Source organism: Embiotoca jacksoni, unplaced genomic scaffold (assembly GCF_022577435.1).
Source record: "Embiotoca jacksoni isolate LCO1_2020_lvr unplaced genomic scaffold, fEmbJac1.0.p SCAF_14, whole genome shotgun sequence".
NCBI classification, from domain to species: domain Eukaryota; kingdom Metazoa; phylum Chordata; class Actinopteri; family Embiotocidae; genus Embiotoca; species Embiotoca jacksoni.
In genome coordinates, this window is record NW_027185274.1 from 1,885,001 (window position 1) to 1,910,324 (window position 25,324).

The 25,324-nt window shown below is 44.0% G+C and overlaps 1 protein-coding gene across 1 annotated transcript in view; it reads right to left on the bottom strand.

The window, feature by feature from the left end:
- Positions 1 to 10,774: 10,774 nt before the first annotated feature.
- Positions 10,775 to 25,324, bottom strand: part of LOC138197002 (solute carrier family 12 member 9) — a 70,179-nt gene continuing 55,629 nt past the window's right edge. Inside the window, exons 10-13 of the mRNA XM_069147437.1 lie at positions 21,883 to 22,075; positions 17,300 to 17,474; positions 15,312 to 15,458; positions 10,775 to 13,522 (exon numbers count right to left, since the gene is read on the bottom strand). Of these exons, the coding sequence (XP_069003538.1) occupies positions 12,555 to 13,522; positions 15,312 to 15,458; positions 17,300 to 17,474; positions 21,883 to 22,075 (1,483 nt within the window). The 3' untranslated portion in view covers positions 10,775 to 12,554. The remainder of the gene's footprint in view (positions 13,523 to 15,311; positions 15,459 to 17,299; positions 17,475 to 21,882; positions 22,076 to 25,324) is intronic.

Consider the following 25,324-nt stretch of genomic DNA (forward strand, 5'->3'; position numbering starts at 1 on the left):
TTTCCACAGCGGCTAAAGGACACGCTAAGCAGTTAAAGTGTCAGGAGACATCTGTCTACCTGAACAAACAAACACACGCTGCTTTTCTATATTCAGACCATCGATTTTTCAACAAGCTTCGACTTCATCCGTCAACCGAACGCTGTGCCGTTTGTAGCAGAGGTTTGATATGCAGCCAGCTGAATGATCATTTCTCTCGAATGAATTTTGTATTTTTAGTGATGAGAAAGTGACCCTGGTGACGTCTAAATGTGGGACTGAATGAGTCCTGACGTGAATGTAATCTGAACGGAGGTGAGAGATTATCAGGCAGTCAATGTGGCCTCGCTCAAACTTTTCCTAGTGATGCTCATAGCACTTGAAGGCTGCTGTGTTTCTCCAAAACATAAACCTACATTCAAGTTCGGCTTATAACGTGTCATTGAAGACAATTTGAACATCTTTTCGCAGCTACACACTCCACGAGTCCCGCAGCCTCGAGACCTCTGACAGGAGCTTAATGGCTGGTCTAGATTAAAAACTCTGGTTTTATTGGCTCCTTCTAGAAAACAATAGGTTTTTATGGGCTGTCCAGGTGAAAAACAACAAGTCAAAGTGAACTAACCAATCAAGCAGCTGCTCAACTCCAAGGGGCCCTCAAGGTTGACTGCATATTAGCAGCAGTCTCTTGTGTTAAAGTCCATTGTTCTGTTGTTCCATCCATCAACCTCAACCTCCTCCCATCACAGTATCCTCTTTTGTTTCCATCATAATTACAATGGCCACTGAAAGGCCTTTTCTCTTGAAAGTGAACATATAATTTTAGGGCAATTACTGAACCAGTGTTGTCATTCTTCTGAGGAATGTCTTGGTGTTCGCCAATCTCGAGGCTTCAGTGTCCTATGGTCAAAATTTAATTCTGTTTTGCTTGAATATTGAAGTTTATCTTAGTTTGCTCACACAGCATCCCAAAATAAAGTTGTGTCTAATCAAATCCTCGTGAAAATTACAAAAATAAACCAATTTGTTTGTGCGAAGGTCGATCAAAGAGTTCAAGGACTGCTCCTGTTGCACACAAACAGAGCGCAGCACCTTGATGTGCGTGGAGCAGGTGGAAGCTACAACCTTAATGAGTACGTGTTCCAAGTTTCGTGGCTTGATCAACATCAGCAACTGAGTTCAACAGTTAAACAGGTTTTTATGACCGCCGGTCGAGTGCGTCCGTGATTTCTCCATTGACCTGAAACTCGAGCAGAGAAAGTACATCAAGGTTTGTGTCTAATTTTTGGGAAACAGAAAGAAGTAGCAGGAGGCAAAATTTCGTGAGTAGAGGAGGTGGGGAGCGAAGATTGTGCTGATGAGGGCAGGAAATTGTTCAACATGATGGAGGCGGGCGAACTGTCATTTTGGAAAACCCAAATACCACAGTTCAGGTTGTTTGCATCAAATGTTTTCTCTCCCAGCAGAATTCTGTGTTTACAGTCTGACCCTGGGGGAGGAATCCATGGTGCACCACCTGGTAAATGTCAAAGAAAACCCACCTCTCCAGATTCATTGCATCATTACTGTAGATTTTCTGAAGCATTTCAAGAGTCTCTGTTTGCCAATTTCCAGAGTTTTGACACAACATCCTTGTCCAAGGAGAAATCACCAACCCCTGCTGCAGTCCACCCTCGTACATGTACTTTAATGCAAACATTGGGGCAATACAGCAAACGCTGTCTTTAGGTTGGGGTATACGTGAGGATATTAAGACCCGAACAGCATATCTGAGCCTCAGGGCCAATAACAGCTTGATCCAACCAACCAGTAGCCTCAGGGTAGCTCAAGCAAAAACATCATGATAGCTCGTTAACTTTCTTTCCTCAAACACGGCAAGTTGTATTTTTGAATTCGTGTTTTTCAGACCTGTACTTTGATAGTGACCTTTATTTAAATATATAGATATATTTCTGTATATAGTATGGAGCAAAAGTGAGTGAGACCTTTTTATCGCGGTGCATTAAAGAGCCATTAGTACATCCATTTGTGGCTTGATTAGCCTCATCGGGAAACCAGTGCTGTGACCCGACAATGTTGAAGTATTGGTCCTCTTATTGACCCCGACTTCACTGTTACACAACGCTTGTTCTACTTTTAACAGCATTCCCACTAATATACGAGACTTTAAGTTGTCTTAGAACTTCTGCAATCCGATTGAACTCACACACCAGTGATCATCGCAGTAAAACACTTGCAATTAGCTCGTGTGACATTTAGTTTCTGCCTTCGGCGGACGCACCCACAACGACGTGGGTGTTTGTGTGTGTGTGTTAAATGAACCCTGTGGGTGTGCTTTGGTGTAGGTAACACTCCATTACTTGTCTCTTTCCACTGCCTGGCTAGCCTGAGCATTTTACTCACAGCATAATGCACTAATTACAGCTGTAAACACACACAAAGACAAACACTCATAACCATTTAGCTGGCTAATTTTACAGAGCCACGGCTCTCCCGTCTTGCTCCTCCTGTTCTGTCTGATGTCATTCAAGTGATCGCTCTTGTCTTGACTGCGCAAGGAGACATAATTTGTTTGTTCCCTCGACAACAAAAGGATGACCAGATTCAACCAGGCTCAAAATAGGTGGAGGAGGAGGAGGTGGAGGTGGAGGGCACATTTCATCTTCATCACTGAATAGATGTGATTACATCTTTGGGAGGAGTGGAGGGGAGAAAGCAGGAGGTGACAGTAGGTGAAATAAGAGGTGGAGGGATAATGACAAGCAGCAAGGCTGAAGTGGAAGCAAGCAGATGAGGTCTCTCGCCTCTTTTTGTTTCTCTTTCGGGTCACAGCTCTGATTACTGAAGACAAAATGAGCAGTGGACTTTTTCCTCACATTGTTTAAGCTGCAGAAATCAACAGGTAAAGAATGAGTTAACTCTCACTGCAGCGAGCCACTTAAAAAGTTATGAGTCTGTGGCTTTCAAAAAAAAGATTAAGCTGTTCTCTTTCAGTCAGTAAATTATAGTGTTTCTGAAGCACACAATGTCCAGAGTTAATTTTTTTCCTGTTACCCAACACTTATCTTGGTCTCCCGCATTGATGTTTCATACTGTCTTTGTCATATAACAACCAAGTGTCCTCATTTCAGAAGTCTTGGGCAAACATGTAAAGAAAGATGTCATACTTTGATAGTTCACTTCTATATTGCACAATAACATTTTTGTCTTCAACCCTGAGATGCATAACTCGTGTTGTTAGCAACCCAGGAAAACATACAACACCGTGTGGGTTAGTCGTTTTTTAACTGAGCCTAAGCTCACCTGGTATTCCTTTAGACTAGTATGTTTTATGTTAACAACGATTACGAAAGTCATCGTTTAAAAAAAAAATTAATTTAAAAAATATCTACTTGAGGTGTGTAATAAATAATAGATGTCAGAAATGACAAAAACATATGTTTGTGTGTTTCCTATTATTAATACTGTGTTTTTAAAAGGTTGATTAACGAGGCAATAGAAAGCAGCGACCAGCAGTGACGTCGCACGTTGGTTTGTAAACGGCTGTTATGAAGCCGACAGTTCAGATTTCGTCCGACGCCATCTTGCTAGTCTAGAGCTGTTTGGAGTCGGTAGTGACCATATTTGGACGATCTGGGAGGAAGTGAGCGGTGGATCGGACTTGATCTGATTGGAAACCTGACAATACTACGTCCCACCCACCAATAAGTAACCTAACAACTAACAACAGGCCTGCTTTTTGAAGCTTATTTAATAATTAATGACAGAATTATTTTCAGATGGACCGACAGAAAATGAATAAGGAGCGACATCAGCTAACAAAAACGAGATAACTGGTGGAGACATTTTATTGACCGAGACTAGTTGAATGGGAGTCTGCGGAGGCTTTTTGGAGCCGACCTCTAGTGGAGCTCGGTGGTATTGCAGCTTAAGGTACTTCTGCATCGGCCTCATTTTTCAGACCCGGAAGCTCCAAACACTTTTATACACAGTCTATTCTCTCATGTCATCAGTCCAGTTCTTCAGTCGGTGCTCTTCACCACCTCCACCACCACCTTCAGTGTCCAGACTCCATCGGGGGTGAATCTTCATGTACGATTGCGCCCGCCTTAACAAGATGATGTCCAATCAGCAAAGACTCACATCTGTCTACCCTTCTGCGCACACTGAGGATGTTTAATAACTCCTTAGTTTCGCTCTCTATTACGTTCCTGATTGAATGATTATATCCACTCAGTGAAATTAGGTTCAGACTATTTCATGTTCCCCTCAGGATGTAATGTAATCACACTGGTCGTCAGCTGCATCACACCTTTTTACAACCAACCTCCCACATGACGCCTGATTTGACGTTGGCTTGCAGCAAACATTACAGTTATCAGTCTGTTTATCATCCGGTGGAAAATCGACAGTCACTTCCCCGCACAGGAAAGAGCCTCAGCTGTTTTTGGTACTTAGTCTTCATTAGCAGATGTTTGCATGCTAACAGGCTACAAAATTAATCAGGGTAAACATTATACCTGCTTAGAAATGGCATGTTAGCATGCTGACATTAGCATTTAGGTCAAAGCAGCACAGTGGCCACGTCCAGCCTTCCAGAGCTGCAAACACGGCGGCAGTTTTATCAGAGGTGTAATCAGTTTTACTTTTAATTTCATTAGGATTCATTCTTAACTCTGCGTGATTACAACACTTGAAACATTTAGCAGAAGATAATTGACTTGAATTGGAGTGAAATAAGTGCAGCCTTTGATGATTGCAATTAATTGCATCTTGAGTCACCTCCTCTGGTTTTGGCCAGTAATTCTTACTCACTTAAATAATATCTTTGGACACGAGGGCGTCGATACAACACAAAACAACGTCTCATGTCATTTGTGTAAGTTTGTCCTTTGAACTGTTTGTTCAACAGTATTTATTGACCTTAAACAACCAGTTTACTGTTTTCACTGTATGGACTCGACCTGGATTTAGTTTTCAAAGATGGCATTCATTCATGCTCACCTAATGCATACGATGCATACGACATGCATTAGAGCTTTCCTCCACTTCAGTAAGCTGAGAACAACCAAGACGTCCTTGTTGTTTGAGGTCAAAGTTGTGCAACCAATGTTATCATGGTGACAAATTTACATACAATAGCCAATAAGGGTTTCTGTCTGGTGGAACACTGGAGGGCTTTTAATTTGAAACAGATACAGGAAGTGTTGAGTATTTAGTTTAAATGCAGTAACTTTAAAGGGGAAACCGGTCATTTATTCCTTCAGGATATCTGCTCACAAATGTTACCCAGCCAACTCAAGACAGAAATAAACAGTTTGTATGAAATATAAGATGTATAGCTCTGATTGAGATGGACCCTTTGTATTATTAATACAAGGATGACATCATGTCTGCTCACAAGTGTCTCTCAACTAAAAACAGACCAGACCTTGATTTTCATGTTTCCTGTCCACGATGTTGCTTTTTGGTAGCTAAATCTTCTAAATGATACTCTCATATGCTCAGTTATTTACATAATGCACCAAAATCAATGCGGCATTGATTTATTCATGTCAACATGTGACATAAACAATCCCTTATAAAGGCCAACTGAAATAAGAGGGAGTGCTGGAGAACAAAAGGTGATATAAGAATGATGTGTAAGAGGAAATAAGGAGATTATTTTGAGGACCAGGACGGTGTGTAAATGAGACAAGGAGCCGGCAGCTTGTTGGATAAACAGGGAGTGGATGAGAGGGGGAAAAGTGGGAAAACAGATATTAAATGGGGAGTGAGGAGAGGGGTGGGACTGTAGATTGCCAACACTCACACAGAGTATCTTTACTCAGCATGCTCTAATTACATGGAATGAATATAGAACGTGCCAAGGCAATAGCACCTATTCATTCCCACTACTCAGGGACACACGGGCCTTTTACAATGCTCCTGAATGGAATCAACAAGGACACACACACACACACACACACACGCACACACACACACACACACACACACACACACGCACACACACACACACACACACACACACGCACACACACACACACACACACACACACACACACACACACACACACACACACACACACACCATATCTGAGTCCTCAGAAAGCATTCCCGCTGCTGATGTTGAACCGAAGCTAAACAGGAATATAAGGACATATTCCTGTTTAGCCTGACGTATCCACCCGATCCACACGCCTCTCTAAAACTGTGGTGGCCTTGGTATTGGTTCCATTTGATGCGATTTGTTTGTCGTGTCTCCTCTCATCCCACACACATCTCCTTCTAACCCTCTCCGTCCAGTCACTCCCTCAAAAAACACACACACACACACACACACACACACACAAAGCAAATGTTGCCGAGTCGCACGGTGGGACAACGAATCAAAATCGTAATGAAATTCAGCCATCTCATCCCGTCCGACCTGCGTGTGGAAAATGAATGAATGCCACACCGCCGCGCAGGTCAAACATCAAACAGAATAAGCAATAAGCAATGCCCCTCCACCTGTGGCTCTGCAAGCACATTCACCATATTCATATTCAGAAGCACAACACGGATCACAGCGTGGCTCGGCACACACCCCGCTGATGCTGCACAACTATGATCATTTGAGTCTGTGTTTCTCTGTACATGCCAGCTACGTAGTTGTTCAGCCAGTTGCACAAGATTTGGTCATTTAAATGGAAATAGATCTAGTTATGTTGGAGGGAAAACAGCCCGACCTCACCAGATAACAACTACACTGGTCAGTTGTTTAGGGGGGTTACAAGTGACCAATGAAAAGTCTGCAAAAGTCAGTGACCTCAAGTGGCTGTAAGAATTAAGACGGGAAGAAAGAGGGAGTTCAGATGATGCAGTATAGAGAGTGACAAAGTCCACGTTAACAGGTTGGATGGTTCAAAGACAGGACTTCCACTGGTGCTCACGTCCCGTGTGAAAACAAAAGTTAGCACTGACTTATTTTAACTGATGTGTGTAAGTTAACCCTTTTAACCAAACCATGTTCTTTTCATAGGCCTGACCAAACTGTGACCATTTCACAGTGTCACTGTGTTTTTAAAAAAAAAAAACATTTAAACATTTTAACAATTGTGACAATTATAGTAAATGAGAGAATTAGAACAACAAGGAATGCATTATACATTTAGTATTCATTACTGTCAAATAACAAAAAAAACAGCAAATAGAAAAGTGATGTGGGCTCTCGCTCCTATGAAAGTCAGGGTTCAACAGTATTTCATGAAATCAGAATCTACATTCGATCCTCATTGAAACCAAAGTCCAACATTTCTAACAAAAGTTAATATAAATTAAAACTCAAATATTTGATTTAGATCTTTATTTTTGGTTGATTGAGAAGGCAGAAATACCAACTCTGAGTCTGAAGTCATCAGATTCAAATCAAATGAATGTGACAGTCCTCAGCTCTGGTCCACAATACAGCATAATCAAAAACACATCACAAGATAAAGGTAATCTAAAAAAGTCATTTATGATTCTGTGATTTTTTTTTTTTGTTTGTTTAAAACCTTCAGATCAGATAAACAGCTTGTAAATCAATTTCCTTATTCAAACAGGTGCACAAGAGATGTTTGAGTTTAAAAAGCTTATCAAATTTCCTACTCAGACACAACACAGCAAGATGGCAGAGTCTGAAGTTAAATCTGCATTTAGAAGAGTGTTACCGCTACAAAACAGGTTTAGACCACTAAACTGAGGACAATCTATTCCAAGATAGTGACATCCATAAAGACCTTTCATGACTGGGAAGGCAACTCGACAAGCTGCCAGTTTTCCCAATTTATAGATTTTTTTTTTTTTACCATCTGGTGAGTTTGTATTTTTCCAAAATCTTCCCGTATAAGAAATTTAGCAGCAACCAAACCACGTCTCTTGGAGGTATATATAGAGATAGATTATAGTTTATTTTTTTGTAGTTTCAAACCAAACACAGAATACTTTTATTTTATTATCAATAAAATGTTACCAGACCGACATTTACCTGCTAATATGAAACCTTTTGCATTTGACACGCAGCGTGTGTTCGAGTCACACAGAGTGAAGTCTAACTAACTGCCGGTCGCGACGAGAGTTGAGCTGCAATTCGATTGACATGAAGAAAAATGATTTGCACATGCAGCCTTTACATGAAACCCCTTTAGTGCACTTAGCGCCGCGCCGGTTATCATTAAATCACAAGAACGTTCATGCACACGCAGTCAGCCATTTACTGGCTGGGAAGGAGAGCGATCTCAGCGCTGTGCCGCGGAGAAACACCTCACGGACGCTCGGTCACACTGAGGAAGGCTCCGAAAGCTTCAACCTTCAGACACCGACTGCTGTGTTCATGTGGTGGTTTCAGCACTTTCCCTTCTTTAAACGGGATTTCATGTGATCTCTCTCTCACGTTCTGTACATTTGAATGCAGACATGATTCACGGGAAAAGCCAGAGGTGTTTTTCGGCCTCCCCAAAAAAAAACAACTTAATTTCTAATCCAATCCCGGTGTCAGTGTGACCAAATCCTATTTGACCCCCCCCCCCCCCCCCCCCAAACCCCCTTTCACCACCCTCCCCACCACACACACACACACACACACACACACACACACACACACACACACACACACACACACCTTCCTCTCCTTCATGTCTATCTGATCCATCTGATGACTCCGGCAATCTGCGTGTCATGTACAATTAAGTGGATCTGAAGACGGAGAGAAGATGACATTTAAAGTGCTGCAGGAATTAGAAGTGATGAAGTACGTTTGTGTGCGTGTGCGTGTGCGTGTGTGTATGTGTGTGCGTGCACGTGCCGATGGCGTCCCCGGTGGTTCGGGCTCTGTCACACTGAAGAAGCAACGTCGTAGTGACAAGTTTCCTCTGATCAGGGTTGCAGACATGGCAGAGTTTTAGACTTCGAGGCGAACACACTCTTGATGGGTTTCCATCTTTCATTTTATGTCGCTCCCAAAACACACACACACACACACACACACACACACACACACACACACACACACACACACACACATTTAGGATAACTCCGATGGGTAAACGGTTCTTCTCCTCCTTCCTGTCACCATCTCTTGTTTTTTTTAGCCTACAGCTTTTCTTTCCGTTTTAACAAGCAAAACACTTTGAATGCAAAATTTGATTCAGGAGCCCGAAGTGTACGGAATTAGAAATTAGTGTCAAGCGTTTAAAAAAAAAAAAAAAAAGTCAGTGTTTGCAAATGTATTTTCCAATTTAAACAACTACCAAAATCTATATAAAAAAAGTAGGAGGGTCATTAATAACACTCTTTTTACAAGTTTCCAGTCCACATGCTTTTATTTACAGATTGTTCACGGTGAACACAAACTGAAATAAATTGAACAACGGTGTTTGTTTTTCCTCACTCCAGCAGCTAATTTAAGTTATCTAATTAATATTGATCATTTAACCTATGTCTGTATTTGGCTATAATATAAACTGTTTGCAGGACACATCGAGTCAAAGTCAAATATTTTGTGTTTTAGCTTACTTCCATTTTTTTGAAAATTCCTTTCTGTGCAGATCACATTACAATTTTACTTGGTGCTTCAACACGTCTTTGTTCATTAAATGCATGTTGTGTTCAAGTGCTGGTGGGAAACTCAAATGTCTGGATTTTTAGTGCATACATGTTGGAAGTGTTTTCTTTTGGTAGCTTTTCTCTGTTTCCACATTTCATTGTTTTTGCTGTGTATTTATTTCCGTTTCTACATTTCTAATTTTGTGGCGATTGCAGTGTAATTCTGTATTTGGTCATACTGAGCGCTGCATGTAACTTTTCACCGGATCGTAACCGCAGACACAAAGCAAGTTTGGTTCGTAACAAAAAACATAAAAAAAAAAAAAAAGCAGCTTCCGATGGTCGGCCAAAGCCTCAATCACCAACTCTGTTGATCGATGGTGATTTAACACATTTCAATGAGGATCTTTAAGCTTTCGGGGCCGCTGTCGTTTTTGTCCCGTCACTCATGTAGGAGGCTTTTGTTGATGGTCTCTGTATCATAATAACAACCTAAGACATTAGTTTGTCCATCTATATGGAGGGAAAATCCTGCACTAGTTTTGCAATATTTCAAATGCAACATTCGTTACCATGAACCATGATATTCTAATAAAATATGACGTTTTGAGATCAAACCACTTCTGTATTCATTTATGTACTTCGGGTCCCGTTTAGTAATTGCACATTTATTTGATATTTTTTCAAACTGATTGGCATGTGCTTGATTTTACTCACAAATCATACGCAGTCAATAGAAGTATTTTCTACTTACAAGTCCGAAAATGTTGTCACACACACACACACACACACACACACACACACACACCCCCTCTCAGAACCGGGTCTTTCCTCAGTGATAAATGTCAGCCTCCCTCCTCCTGAACAGATATCGATGGTTATTTGGGCTTATTTCTCCCAATCTGTTGTTTACCTCGGAGCCGGAGATGGAATCCATTTCTGCCCGGTTGGCAGCGAGGGTGACGGTAGGACAAGGTAATTTGGCCGGCTTGCACCTTCTGGTATCTCTCCCTGTCGGAGCCGCTGAGCTATTTCAGGGCCTATTTCCAAAGTTTACCTCAAACAAACAAGTGTGCCCGCGCACACAAAACCCTCAGCTCTCCGCCCGGAGACGCACAAACTGGTCTTCAACACGGTCCAGACGCCAGTTGCCAAGTTTGATCTGGCTTCTGCAAACAAGCTCCTGTAAGGAGAGTATAACCCCAAAAAAATACTAAAAAAAAAGGACTCGTAATAAAAACATTTTTATTTTGCTCGTCATTTTAGTTTACATATTGACTTTATGTATAGTTCGACAGTAATTGCAACACTGTTTCATTCATTCGTTGTAAAGTGTGTCCGGCAGAATTTCTTTGCGCTCTCGTAAGTTAGAGGAGTTGAAATCCAGGACAAAGATTTGCAGAAATGTAGTGACTGGTTTGTTGAGGAGTGTAGAGCCCAAACAAGAAGCCATCTGCGGAAACTGAGTGGATCCAGTCGGCCCACAAGTAAACATCGATCTCATTCCAAACAGTCAAACACAGGAATGTCAAGAAAAGTCCAAATCCAAGCAGCAGCCTCTCTTCTGGCTCCCGGCGACGCGACGGAGTCAGCGTGAGGAAGGTTCAATCTATTTTTCAACGTTCGACTTTGGAGACTCAAAATCTTAAGATTCCTACCCATTAGTTGATCGTTTCAGAGGAAATAAAGGGAATTATCAGGGATGGAAACGCCGTTCGCCGCTGGGCAACGCAGCTTAAAGTGAAACTATAAACCTCGCTACACTTCAGCCAAAACAAAAACCAACACAAAGGTTTATACAAAGATCCCACAAGTAAACGCCGCTTGTGTTCAGCAAAAGTTACGTAAATTCACTTTAAACGGTTCAAGATCTTTGGGTCAAAGGTCAAAGGCAGCAAAGCTGAGCAGATATTCTATTTCATTCAGGCACTTCAGGAAGAGGTTGGTCATGAGACGTGGTCGCGAGTGAGTGGAACGTAAAAGCGATTAGTACGCAAGAAGCATAAAGATAAAATCAGTAAAACATCAGAGGAGTTCCTGGCGCCGTAAACACGTCAAAGCTGTTTTGGAAAGCTGCGCGACATGCAGTTCGACCGAGGAAGGACAAAAGTGCATTTGGGGGAATGTCGTCCTGCATTAAATGAATTTTGGAGTAAAACTTTGAAGGCTTCCAGAGTAGCACCGTTGGCATTTCATGCTCAGTTATTTTCTTTGTTCCAGACTCCTAAAATCATTAAAGCAGACGTTTGGCAAAAACCCACTTCGAGGTCTAACACAGTCCAGCTTCAGCCCCCTAACTAGCAAGGCACTTCTGATCTGAGGGCATCTGGAATGATCATTTAGAGAAATTTCAGCAACAGCTCGGCAAAGAACAGACCGGGGAGTCAGAGGATCCTCAGATCAGGCAGAAATGAAGACCTAGGTGGTGGAGTGTAGATTTCCCCCCGTTGGACCTGTCAGCTCAGGGACACATCTGAGTAATATCGGTGAAAACGGATTAAAAAGAACACCGTGAGCTGTCTGATGGTGGTTTTGAACGGCCGGCCGGCTCCACAGGTTCAACGTTCTTCCATTCTTTCCGCCCTGCTAACTTTATTTTTTGTACATTCAGTCATGGTCTTCATTGTGTTATGCTTAAATTGCGATGAGGTTGACCTAAATATGTAAAACCACGGTGCCTTCGGGTGCTTGACGGGACGGGCAGGACTGCGAGTTGAGACCGCGGATAAAAGTGACAGCGAGGATTCAGGGCAAAATGTGCCACGCGATGTGGTCTTCATTTGGAAATGTTCTAAACTAGGCTGCGTCTCCGGAGACGGCGTTATGCATCGGTGTGTGTTGCGCGAGGCAGTGCAGATGGTGTCTGCGAGTGGGCCGTCGTTGAGTGGCGAGGTCAGCACCGGGGCAGCGCTGAGGTCGTTACACCTTTAGTATGGACGCTGCCAAACTCACCAGCTCTTAGGATCTGAGGCCCACGTCGCCGAACGCGTCCGGAAACAGGGAGGAGCTCAAAGGTCGGTGGTGATGACGGGCGTGACGCCGTGGATGAGCAGCGTGGGGCCCAGGTCCTGAGTCAGCAGCTCCAGCTGGCGTAAGTAGGCGATGTAGCGGCAGGTGTCCGCTGGGGGGTGCGGCAGGTACAGGAAGCGCACGGCGGGCGGCGGCCGGGCCTGCTCCAGGATCAGCTTGTTGACAGCCAACAGGAAGTCATCGGACACGCGCGTGGCGTTGCTCGGGAAGCTGTTGACGAAATCGTCTTCGTTCTCCTCCTCCTCCTTCTCGTCAGGTCTCCGCTTATTCGTCTCCGCGGTGGCGTCCGGGCTTTGGGACGGCCGTTTCTTGCTCCAGTCGCCTTGGCGCTGCCAGTGTAAGACCACCTGCTGGTCCCAGGGCACCGGGTAGATCTGAGCTTTGATTCTCAACTCTTTCAGCAGCTGGCCGAGCTTCTCCTCGGAGCCCCTCACGCTTCGTCCTTCCTCCACGCACAGGAAGATCCGCAGCTTGGCTTTGCGCCAGGATCTCACCATGTTGAGGACGCACGCCAGCTGCAGCAGGAACAGAGAGCAGGTGTCCACGTAGCTGCAGCTGTCCGGGCGCAGGAGGTTGACCGGCCAGACGTCAACGTACACGGTACCCTTCCCCGGAGAGTAGGAGGGCGGCGAGAGGACGTGGCCTCGGTCAAAGCTGTTAAAGTAGCGAGCCAGTACCACGTTCTTCAGCATCTTCATGGCGTCGGCGATGATCGCCACGTACTCCTGGGGCCCTAAAATCTTCCCGTCCATGTGTTCGCCAACCCCGTGTCTGTCGCTGGAGCACCGCAGGGGGGCGAAGTGGAAGAGAGGAGGTTGCTCGAGCTCCAGAGACGCGCTCGAGCGATCTGTGCTCTCACTGGTGGACAAGGACGGAAAAATCAGCCTATCCTTTGGAAGACCGTCGTCATAGAAACCCAGGACGAGGGTGTTGGGACGCATCCCGCCTGAAAAGAGGAGAAAAGACAAATGAGGGAAAGAACGAGACGAGGTCATTTGTTCAAACCTAAAGCAAATCATTTCTTTAACAATATCATTGATCGCTAGAAGGTTAAACGTAGAAGTTCAGTCATTCTATCGGATGAAGAGAAGGTGAGAGAGAAATGTGGAGATGAAAGGGAAAGGGCTCGATGAAAAGAAGACAGGTCAGACTTAGACATGAGTGACAATTCTCAGGAAAGTAGAAAGACAGTAAACGACAAGCACAAAAAACAACAACTGGAAAACCAGCGATCTCTGTTGGAGTGGATGTTGATGCAGAACAGCACGACGATCCTTTTTCTGTTCAAACCGAAACTACAAATGAAGAAATAATCTAAAAGAGAGTGAACTAATCCAGAATTAAATGGCTCCTTGGAAACTCCCTGGAATAGATTAACTAGAAAGGAGACATTTTCAAAGTACTTGAAACATTTAAGTCTTTTGAAATGAACGTTTTAAAGTTTGAGTGGCGCCGAAAAGGAGCTTCATTTTAAATTTGAAGCACTGAAAGGACCTGACGACGACAAAAATAAAAGTTGGGGTTAAAATGAAGGTGCTGAAAGTTGGAAGTTTAATTGTAGTCAATGAAGTTGAAGTGTCAGTTTCTGTGTAAAAACTGAGGAGAAATGGAAGTGTTACTCAAAACAAAACTACAGAAAGTAGTTTAAAATTGAGAATCCAACTGCAGAGAGATGTTATATCTTGTGTACGTGACTGATGAAGTTGAAGTGTGAGTTGAAGTGAAAGGAGCTAGAAGGCATTCAGACTGAAGCTAAACAGGAGACATGATTTTATTAAAACATCAGATTAGCCAAAGGTACAATTGCCTGTTGAAAAACGTTTGTGTAAAGGCTGAAAGAAACTGACGTGAAAGTTAAAACAAAAATACTGAAAGAAGTTGTTTAAGTTTAAATGCAAAGTACTAAAACTGGATTCAAGCTGCAGGACAAAGCGGCTCAAATCAGATTCGTTTTCCTCGTGACTCAGATCACGTTGTGAAAAGCCGAACTCGAAAGGAGTTTGACGTGTTTCATCAGGATTTGATCCACTTTCACACGTTAAATCAGTAACACGTCGCATTCATGTGACTTCCACGTCCCGGACATGATCGATGTAGTGCTGTGGCCGGAGTCAGAAACAAGCCACGGAAAAACATCAGTATCAGTTCAAGTGTGCTCTACATCGAGAGTATTTTCACTGCTTTACTTCCCCGTCAGACATCCCTTTCTGAAATGGGAACCCGATGCTGGACGCATTCAAAAAGTAACGCCAGCAGCCAAATCAAAGAGCCTGGATGTTAGGAATGAATTTGAATTGAGCCCTAATGTTTGCAGTGTGAAGCTTTCAGCATGAAGCACTGAAGGAAGCTGAAGTGGCAGCTCACACAAATCTAAATGTCACACAAACCGAGCAGTGCTGAAAAGAATGAAAGCCCCAGTTAAAGGCTTTAAGTGCAGTTTAAATGCTGAATAATATTGAAGCATCCTTTGTTCTGAAAACGCTGAAAGGAGCCAAAGTAAAAATTCAAGCAATTGTGAGTCATCGCGGAAAACGATGCACGTCACTACCCCTCCGCAACAGACCGCCGTCATCACAATCATTTGAGATGCTACAATATTCTAAAAATATCACAGTCAGTGGTTGTAATTTCATCCTAACAAATATCGATTTTATACCAACGTAATCATACATGTTAAAATTAGGCTTTCAGTGTCTCCAGTGAGCAACGGGGACGCTGTGTGTGGAGGTACTGACCGAGTCCCGAGATGAAGAGGAGATGCTGGATGCCGTGACGTACAGAATCCGCCAACGTCAGGTTGACGAAGGCTTTGATGTTGAGATGGTCCACCAGGGAGAGCCAGGAGTCGTACTGGGACTGCAGAGGGTCGGACGGTAACGTGTCTGGAAGCCAGGCGGGAAAACAACGGGGGTGTGAGGAGGGAAGAGCTGCTGACAGTTCAACAGGAGGGCGCCGAGATCCAGAGAACGTGAGGGGAAGAGGAGGCCAAGGAAGAGGAAGAAAGGCGTGCGAGGAAAAGGAGAGATTGGAGAAGTCAGCGTGACAGAGCGGGAATTTAGAGGCAGAGCGTGAGACGGGAGCTGAGACGAGATGCTGAGACGTGGTGGGGAGACGGAGAGAGGGAGACGAGAGGCCGAACGACAGCGTCGACAGAACGCGAGACGCGGCCAAAGATACAGAGAAGCACAAGCAGGCAGGTGATCAGTCATCCCCCAAAAAACACATCAGGAGGTACGTAGAGAGCGAACCGGAGGCCACGTCTGCAGGTCTCCATTCAACTCTCGTTGGGACCTCGGTTGTTCCCACGTACGAGGACTCCATTCAGCTTTAAGGAAAACAGCTGCTACACGAAGCGGAGAATAAAATAGACAGACTTCAAACACAAGCGGAGGGCGATGTGGAAGTCCTCGACAACAAACTGTAATTACGTGAATGAATGACTCCTTCATATTTCTCAAGATCAAGAGGGCCGTCAAATGAGAGAAGGGCTCTTCAGCGGCTAATGAACATGTCCATTTGTTTTTCTTTCTCTGAAACACTCAAGAGGTTTGGGACTCGGTCTCAGTCGCCCATCACCCCCCCCCCCTCCACCCACCCCTTCCTCCTACAGAAGCCCCAAAAGACCAAAGGAAAAAAAGAAAGTCAATGACCCCGCTGCTTCAAAATCTGAAAGTGTGCGCCTCTGTAGGAAACAAAAGGAGACGCCTCCAGAGCACCGAGCGCGATTACTTCCCTGGAAATGAAACAGCAGCAGAGGAGCCGCCGACACGGAGGAAAAGGTCTCGCATTCTAAAACGGTCCGTTGAACGACGCACTGCTCAATGTGAAACTTTGATGTCCTCATTCATTTAACTGGAAAAGATCACATACAGGCTTTTTTCCGAACATTATAACACAGCACTTAAGGTGTTTTTTTTTTAACAGCGCCTGAGAGGAATAAACACAAAAAAACAATTTGGATTACACAGCGAGCATGTGAGAGAGAGAGAGTGTGTCTGTGTGTGTGTGTGTGTGTGTGTGTGTGTGTGTGTGTGTGTGTGTGTGTGTGTGTGTGTGTGTGTGTGTGTGTGTGTGTGACGGTGAAGATCGTGACACCGGAGCAGAGTGTGAAGGTAGCTGTGTGAACGCAGCAATGTAGTGTAGACCGATAGTAAACTAATAAAGACATTTTATTGACTGAGCATTTTATGAGACTCCTTGAATTGGAGTCTATGGAGACCTTTTGGAGGCGACCTCTCGTGGCCCTCGGTGGTATTGCAGCTTAAGGCGGTTCCACATCGGCCTCATTTTTTCAGACCCCGAAGCTACGAACACTTTTATATGCAGTCGATGGCGTTAACAGTTTAGGCTGTTTGTCAGTGAATAAATGATACAACTTTTCAAGACTTTTCAAGAGCCCAGTTCCCGTATCCAGCTGACCGCCTGATCATTTAGCCCCGAAGTTAGCAACCACGGGTTAGCATAACCTGACCACGCGCACTTAAGGTGGACTGATCTTTAAGGTGGACCAGCTGCTTTCCTAACAATCTCAGTTCCTTTGAAACAGACAACAGAGAAATGTCTGCCTGCTGAGTTCAGCTCAGTTTGTAAAGTTCATTAAAACCCGTTCAATTCTTGTAAAATTAGCTTCTGGCTGCAGCCGCCCTCCCAAACCAGCCCCGGAGAAGAAGGTGTTTTATTAAAATGATTAAAAAGTGCGTGGTGGTTCAGTTTGCGTCCTTACTGAGGTCTCCGATCTGGACGTGTCCCAGCACGTAGAGTCCGCTCTTCTTGATGTCGTTGATGAAGGTGATGAGGCCCACGCTGCTGCGGGGGTTGGACACCATCAGCAGGACCTGAGGCCTCCAGAACTTGACGTGGTCCTTCCTCACGTCCAGCATCAGCAGGTACTTACGCACCTACAGGCAAGAAGAGAGAAGGAGAGACTATGAGAGGTGTGTTTGTCCCCTCCCCGCCCCCCCGTCCTCCATACCAGCGTTCGTCCCGTGAGTGAGGGTGGAGTTTCCCTGAAACGCAGGCGCGTCTGCAGTTATCTGAAAGTTCAGCTCCAAACGTAGGTCCACGTTAATTAAATGAGTCCCTGAAATTTAAGCCCGGAGCTGATTTAACTTGCAAAAACTTTTCTTTTTGCATTTAATTCTCTGAAAATGAACAGACATTTCCTGCAGGGCTTCATGAAGCAGGGTTATATACGGTTTTAAACCTACTCACCGGCCCCGTTTCATGTTTTGTGCAGAAAAGGAGGGGCTGGGACTTTTCTGGATCATCAGTGCAGCTTTAACATGGGGTGTATGCAACAACCTTCAATAAAGCCAGTCATTAATTTAATTCTCAGCACAATTTGCAAACTAAACTACTTCAAAAACAAATGACTGCTGCTGAAAAACAGATGAGGACAAAGCTTCCAGTAAAATCATTCTTATGACGTGATTACTCATCAAATGAGTTTTATGCATTAATCTGAGGAATGTTATTGTGTGAAATTTGTGAGATTGCAGGAATGACATTAAACAGAAACACTGTATTAATATTAAAGTGTTTTTCCTGCTTGGAGAAGAAGAATGACAAAACAAACTCCTTTTACTTACAAAGCTGTCAGATACACAGTTAACAATCTAATCCCACTACAAGTCTGTCTGTGTGTGTGTGTGTGTGTGTGTGTGTGTGTGTGTGTGTGTGTGTGTGTGTGTGTGTGTTTTAAGCACTCGGTAGACTGAACATTGAATCTCAACTTTTCATTCAACAGAGATGAGAAGTCCACGAGGTAAAAAAAAATTACCATGACAACAAGACAAACGTCATCTGTCATGTTCCCGAGGTTCGGGATGAATTCTTCATAACCCAGGGTCGCGTCAAGGACTATGAGGTGCGATCAAAACGTTCACGGGACGCTCCTGCTGTGCACGAACGGCGCACATCACAGTATTGTACATATAAGACGACAACTTTTGTGGGTATTGAATGCGACATCACCTGATCAAAGTCAGTCCGTTACACTCGTTTTTATGACATCTGGTACGTGCGCATTTGCGATCTTACCGAGGAGCTGAAACTTGGGCGGAGGGCGCACTTCAGATTTTGCGTCACATTTTTGGGGAGCAGAAAGAAGTCGTAGGGAGCCACATCCGGTCGGCAGGGACGGAGGGGAGCTGCAGCTGTGTTGTTATGGGAGATAAAATTGTCCCTTTTTTGACCTGCCGTGAGCGGGAAACGTATGCCGGACAACGAAAAAGCCATCACACCCACAGTTCAGGTCGTTTGACTGACGTATTTTCCTTCCGACGCCTCAGTGCGTCACAAATCCATGGAGCACAACACCATGTATGTCAAAAACAAACCAACACCTGTTCGAGCACCTCACCTGACGCACCCTTCTCAGTGTTGGAGTGACGTTCTGATCCTCCTAAAACATAAATGCCACTCAAAACACCTCGCCCGGATCACTGCCGTAAGCTTTCTGAAGCATGTCAAGGTTCTCAGTTTCCTCGTTTCCTGAGTTTGACACAAACTTTGATGCGCATGTACCAGCTCTCACAACTGAATGTTGATCGAGCGACGTAACGAGGAACACTATTGATGTGAGGCCGGTATCAATGTTTTCACCGAACTCCCACCAATAAAGCAGAATAGTCTATTTCCTAAAATGTTGAACTATTCCCTTCAAGCCACCGACTCTCGGCACAGCCCCGCGTGCGCAGCCGGTATCTTAGGCGATGTGGTATGGTTAACTGCAGGGCTGCTCTTATCTACAAACCAATTACACCTCCAATCAACATCCCATTAGGATACGAGGTCAAAAACCGACGGGTTTGTGTGGATGTACGTGCACAGATGAGCGTGTGCATGAGGTTATATAAACATGTATGTGTATTTACATACTAGGAAAAATGTGCCTGCGTGTGATTGCTGACGAATGTCCTTTTAAATGTCGGTGTGTATCAGTATGTATTAGAATGCACGCTGTAACACGACCACCATTAGGGTTGTAATGGTGAGCTGATGAGGTGGCATCAAGGCACCATTAAGGAAACGTATTGAAGTGGAACCACACCTACGGTCTACCAGGAGTGATTAACACTCACTTTATACCCTCATTGGAATTAATGACCACTGACTCAGTGATGACAGCGTGAAAGCTGCAGCTGAGAGACGAGCGGTGCCTTCAAAGGACAGTTCTATGTTTATTATGGCTTTTACACTTGTGAGTGCTCCTTATTAGAGCGGGTGTTCCTGGTGGACGAGGAACGTCAGGGAGAAACTCCTCTCTGACATGAGCACGGCCGGGATGTGAAGAAAGTGAACCGATCCCCTTCACACTGAGCCGGCCAATTACAGCAGCGGCACTTTTTGGGGGGTTTTAGAAACACTCCTCAAATGGAAGGGCGTCACTTGAGGATGACTAAAAATGCTTTACGATGACTTCCACTTGAAAAAGCTTTAAAGGTTTGTTTTATGGATTTATGGATTTTTTTTTTTTGTGTGTGTGTGTGGAAAAACACTCTTTTCCGGTGGGATTCAGCCTGAAAAGACTCAGAGATCATTCTCATAATGACCGGCTTAAACAATACAAGTTCAGCTCAAGCTTCCAAAGCTGAGTTCACGTGTGTCTCGAAAACTTATCATTTATATAATGAACAGTATTACCATCATAATCAGCACTGCTTTCACATTTCCATCCATAATTGCTGTGAGGAGTCAAAAACAAGGTCCCAGAGGCAAAGTCCGACTGCCTCCACTCATCTAATCATCTGTCTCTCTTTATCTCTCCATTTCCCTCCATCTTCTCATCCACCAGGCGATCATCATTTCACTGTCACTTCAGTCTCATCCATCACTTAGTTCCTCGATCACTCATCCCCTCTCCCTGCTTATGTTCTGCCCCCTTCTTTCGCTCTTCCCACGATACCATCAGCGAATTCTTGCCTCAGTTTGTCTTTTTCTTCTCACTTTGTCTCCAAAACACGGTTTTCGGCCGCCTGTTATCTCTTGTGTGTGTGTGTGTGTGTGTGTGTGTGTGTGTGTGTGTGTGTGTGTGTGTGTGTGTGTGTGTGTGTGTGTGTGTGTGCGTGTGTTTTTCATTCCTGCTTCAATGTCACCCAGTTGGCGCCCAGCCAACACAGGCTTGTGCTGGAGGGTGCAGGAGTGTATGTTTGAGATCTGTAAATGCACATGTGTGTGGTCTCTTCTGTTAAGTCTATCAGTGTAATCATCTTGGGCTCATTGGGGCTCATTGCTTTGCCCTGTCCAGGCGTGACAGTTACACGTTTTCCTGTATAGGGCGAAAATGAGACCTACTGCATGCGTAGAGCCATGTGATTCACAGGAAAATAAAAGCTCAAACACGTGCTCGGGGTTACTAAATAAGCACATGGTTGGCGTTAGAAAACAAAAAACAATTCCTGGACTAATGCCACCGCGTCACATGACATTTACATGCGTGTAAGTTTCACACTTTCAAGATGTTTTATCTGTCACGCTTAGAAAGGCCAAAGCGAGGCTATTTCACGTTTTGCCGTGGAGTGATTTTATTTAATCCGTCTCTCCAGACTCTGGGAGGAGAGGGTACCGCTGGTGGCAAATCAGATGGCGCGGGGGAGGAGATGCAGGAAACAAGATAAGAAGATGGGAGGGCGGGGCACCGAGGAGGAAAAGCGCAATAAGTTAAGTGGTTGTAATAATGTTCCGCCTCCTGACAAGCTGCTGGCAAACGCAGCCACCCTCACCCTCCCTGCCCTCAACCCCAGCCTGCAGCCTTGGCAGCGGCCCCCACTCAGCTGCGGGCCCTCCTGGCAACGCGGCCCCCTCTCCTTGAGAGCAACAGGCTCACCAGATAGAGGACATGGAGAGCTGGATGATGTAAAGCTCTCTGGGTGTGTGTGTGCTGGTGTCATAAATGCAGAGAGCTCTGTCGGAGGAAGGGATGCAGATATGTGTGTTTTCGTGTCTGTTAGGCCTGATATAAACGTGATAGATGGCTGCTGTAGGAATGACAAGGTGGCATGTGTATGTGTAAGAAATAGAGAGAGGGAAAATGTGTGCGTTTGTCTGCTAAATGGAAAGCGACTGGCTGAGGGAGAGTCGGTGGCGAGCAGTCTGTCTGTGCTTGTGTGTCTGCGTGTCTCTATAAACCTGATAGAACGATTGCTTGGCAGAGGTACAGGCTCTTGTAAAGCTGAGGGGATGAGATTTTAGTTGCTATAGTAATGACGAGGCAGTATCGAGAGTGAGTGAGTGTGTGTGTGTGTGTGTGTGTGTGTGTGTGTGTGTGTGTGTGTGTGTGTGTGTGTGTGTGTGTGTTTGTCAGACCTGGTGGAAAATGAGAGCCTGGCTGATGTAGCCCCAGCTGGAGGTGGGACTGAGGTAGTGGATCAGCAGCAGTAGCAGGAGCATGAAGGCGATGCTGGCCGAGGCGTAGATGGCGTTGATGAGGAACATCATGACGGCGCAGCCAATGATGCCCAACACGCAGGTGTGCCAGGTGAAGTAACGAAAGGTAGGCCTGGGAAGGAAACGGGAGAGGTGGAGAGGTGGAGAGGTGGAGAGGTGGGTGTTACAGCATGAACCACAGGACAGACGAGAAATAAAAATAAAAAGAATCAGAACTGACGACCTCCTTTCAGATATCCGTGTCTGGGGAGGGTTTATTTCAATTAGACGGCGACAGGGGACGACCAGTTTGCAAACAAACATGAAGATATTTACTTGTATAAACATCTACTTAGACAAAAAATATTCAGCAAATTTAGATTTTGTTTGAGTGAAGTTTATTGAAATTCTATTCATTCTACGGCGAAGGGGAAAATAATCATTTTGCATGTACAAATAAACTTGATCAAATTCATTGTATCAGTTCTTTTGCGGACTTCACATTTGCATCAAATTAGTGACATTCAAATTTAAGATTTAGTCTTAAAACAAATGCAGTTATCAGAGAATTATCTGAAATTTACCCACAATGGCGCTGGACAAACAAGACAATTAATTGTGAAGATCTGCTGAGTTTTTTTTAAAGTTTCAATGTGGCGATTTCAATGTAATAAAGTAAAGACACGGTTTTGTATATGGGTGGGTTTTCAAAGTGACGGTTCTTTGATTGAAGTCCCTCCGCGGGACCCCTTCAGAGGAAATGGTAAGACATATCTTTTGTTAGCTACACGCTCCCATCTCACACCTCTGAGGAGAGACTTCCCGAAAAAAGTCAGTTCTTTAGAAGGAGAAGAATTTAACAAACCACTGAGGAATTGAGAGAAAAAGCAGCTGAAATGAAATTAAGATTCTTGTGACACGGCTGTCCATCTACTGAAGGCCAATAGAACGGGAATCTCATACTGAATTATTAACGTCTAGCAAGAGCTAAGAAATACATTTTCAGTCAGAGTATTAGTGCTTACTGACCTTATTCCCACGCTACCGAGTCCATTTTAGAAAATAAATAACGGCAGACTATTTTAGTCGTACGCAGAGTTATCTTCAAACATGACTGAAATTTGACACCTCATCCATGTTCATGTTGTTTTGGTCATTAACAATCATGAACAGCGATGTGACTTCATAACTCAGCGTGTTATGCAGATGATTTTGGTGATCTTGCGACACTTTCTAAAGTCAATACAAGAGTAGCACCAGAGTCCTTATGGATGTATTGTATATAGTTTATTGTTCTAGTTCAATTTCTGAACTTTACCATAGTTTTACTTTTAAACACTATGAATTTGGGATTACTTGGAACAAAAACAAATAAGGTAATGAACATAAAGAATGGCCGTGAGAGTAAAAGAGCCATCTGGAAAATGAACTAATTTTCACCAACACAGAGGGACCATGAAATTTCTCCAGTTTTACTGGAGAATTTTAGTTGTAGCTTAAAATTTCTCACTTTTCTTCCAGAAATAAAATTCTTTAGGGAACGTTTAATCAGACTTTTGTTTGGAAATTTGGGGGTAAGACATTTTTAAGGCAAAATACTGGTGAAAGACTTGTGAAACACAACATATGTGCATATATTTCCCTACTTCATAGGGAACATATTATGCAGTTTTTAAGGTCTGTATATTTATTCTGGGGCACCACTGGATTATCACTGCATACTTTACAGTTTTAAAAAGTCCTCATTGGTCTTCATTGCGCTTTATGTAGCACGTCAGTTTAGCCTCGATGGCATTAATATATAATGTCTGTGCAATATTAAGTTGAATAAAGGTGACTTCAGGGAGAAACTGAAACGCTCTGAACAAAAGCAGAACATTATAGGATTAATACCTATCTGGTAAAGTTTCTAATGTATATATGACGTGTTTTTGTTGTTTCTCCAAGTCTCCTTTATTCAACTCAAGGCTGAGCAGAAGCTCTGCCGGCTGGGCAACCACTTGCGTGACTTGGCTTTTGACAGTGATTTTTTAAATTTTTTTTTATAAATGTTCCTTCTTGAGCCACAGTATTTCAATTTCAGGTGTTTGTGACTGATGCTCCAGCAGCTCAGGGTGCAAATATCTATAGGTGTCATCTGATGTCATTCAAACAAACAGACCAGGGGGCAACATACCAGTACATACCCTCAACTACAACCATGAGGTGTTACCTGAATAGGGCAAAGTCAGAACATTATGTAATGACACTTTTCAATCAAACTACATAATTATAATAAAATATCTTTTGAAGGGGCAAACACACGCACGCACGCACACACCTACTGAGTCATGTCTGAATGTGACTTCACAGCAGCATTAAAATGCATGCTGGGAAAAGATGAATTAAAACAAACAGCACAAAGATAATAAGCTGCCTCTGCTTACTTCTGTAGACCTCTCAGAGTTTGTGTGCATGGCCCTGAATGCATATATGAATGAGTGCATTACTTGCAGTCAGTGCACACTCGGTACATACTTGTACGTAGGTGTCCTGTCTGTAAGTGGGAATGAGTTGGGTGCTACACAGCTGATGTGTTCACATTTTTGGAGGATCATGTAACTGACCCCAATTTCCCTGTAATAACTGAAGCTGTGCGGATAAACAGCCATTAAAACAGTCCCAGCTGTAATTACAAAACGCCGCTCAAATGACTGGCCGGTTTCCTCCACGGACCCACTTACAGATTTGGACTCTTTCTAAGAGGCAAAAAAGTAAGAACCGCTGAGCGCTGTGCGGCGGGAAAGTGCTAATGTAGGGGAGAGGAAGGCAGGGGGTGAGACCGCCAGGAAGCTAAATGAAAAGAGAAGAGGAACAAAACAGAGAGAAACAGCCACGAGGCAATCATTAGTCCTCTTGTTGGTCAAACTGTCCTCATTCATAAGGGAGGTGCAAAGCAAAATGTGCGCAGAGCTGAGAATGGAAACCTGGAAGCAAATACTTTGAGCTGCTGAATGCTAATAGAGTCTCGTTCTGTGTAGAGAGAGAGAGAGAGTGAATCCACCTCATTTATCAAAACTAATCATAGTAAATGGATTTTTAAATAAGAAGATGGATCTCTAATTAAAACTGCAAGCAATGATATACGGGCCCTCGCACGCTGCGTGTCGGCTCCACGAAGCCGGCTCCACAAAGTGCACCGCGTGAGGGACCGCACATCCCCACTTAAAGTTGCTATTTTTGTCTCGTTTCCTGTCTCCAGCAGGGGGTGCTATGACTATGACGGAATATTACTATCAGGTGTCTTCAGGGCGGGACTGCTATCAAAGATGTAATGTTTGAGGAAGATCGGAATATGTACATAAAAGTTAGTCAGTTGTAGGTTCATGGCGAGACACTCAAA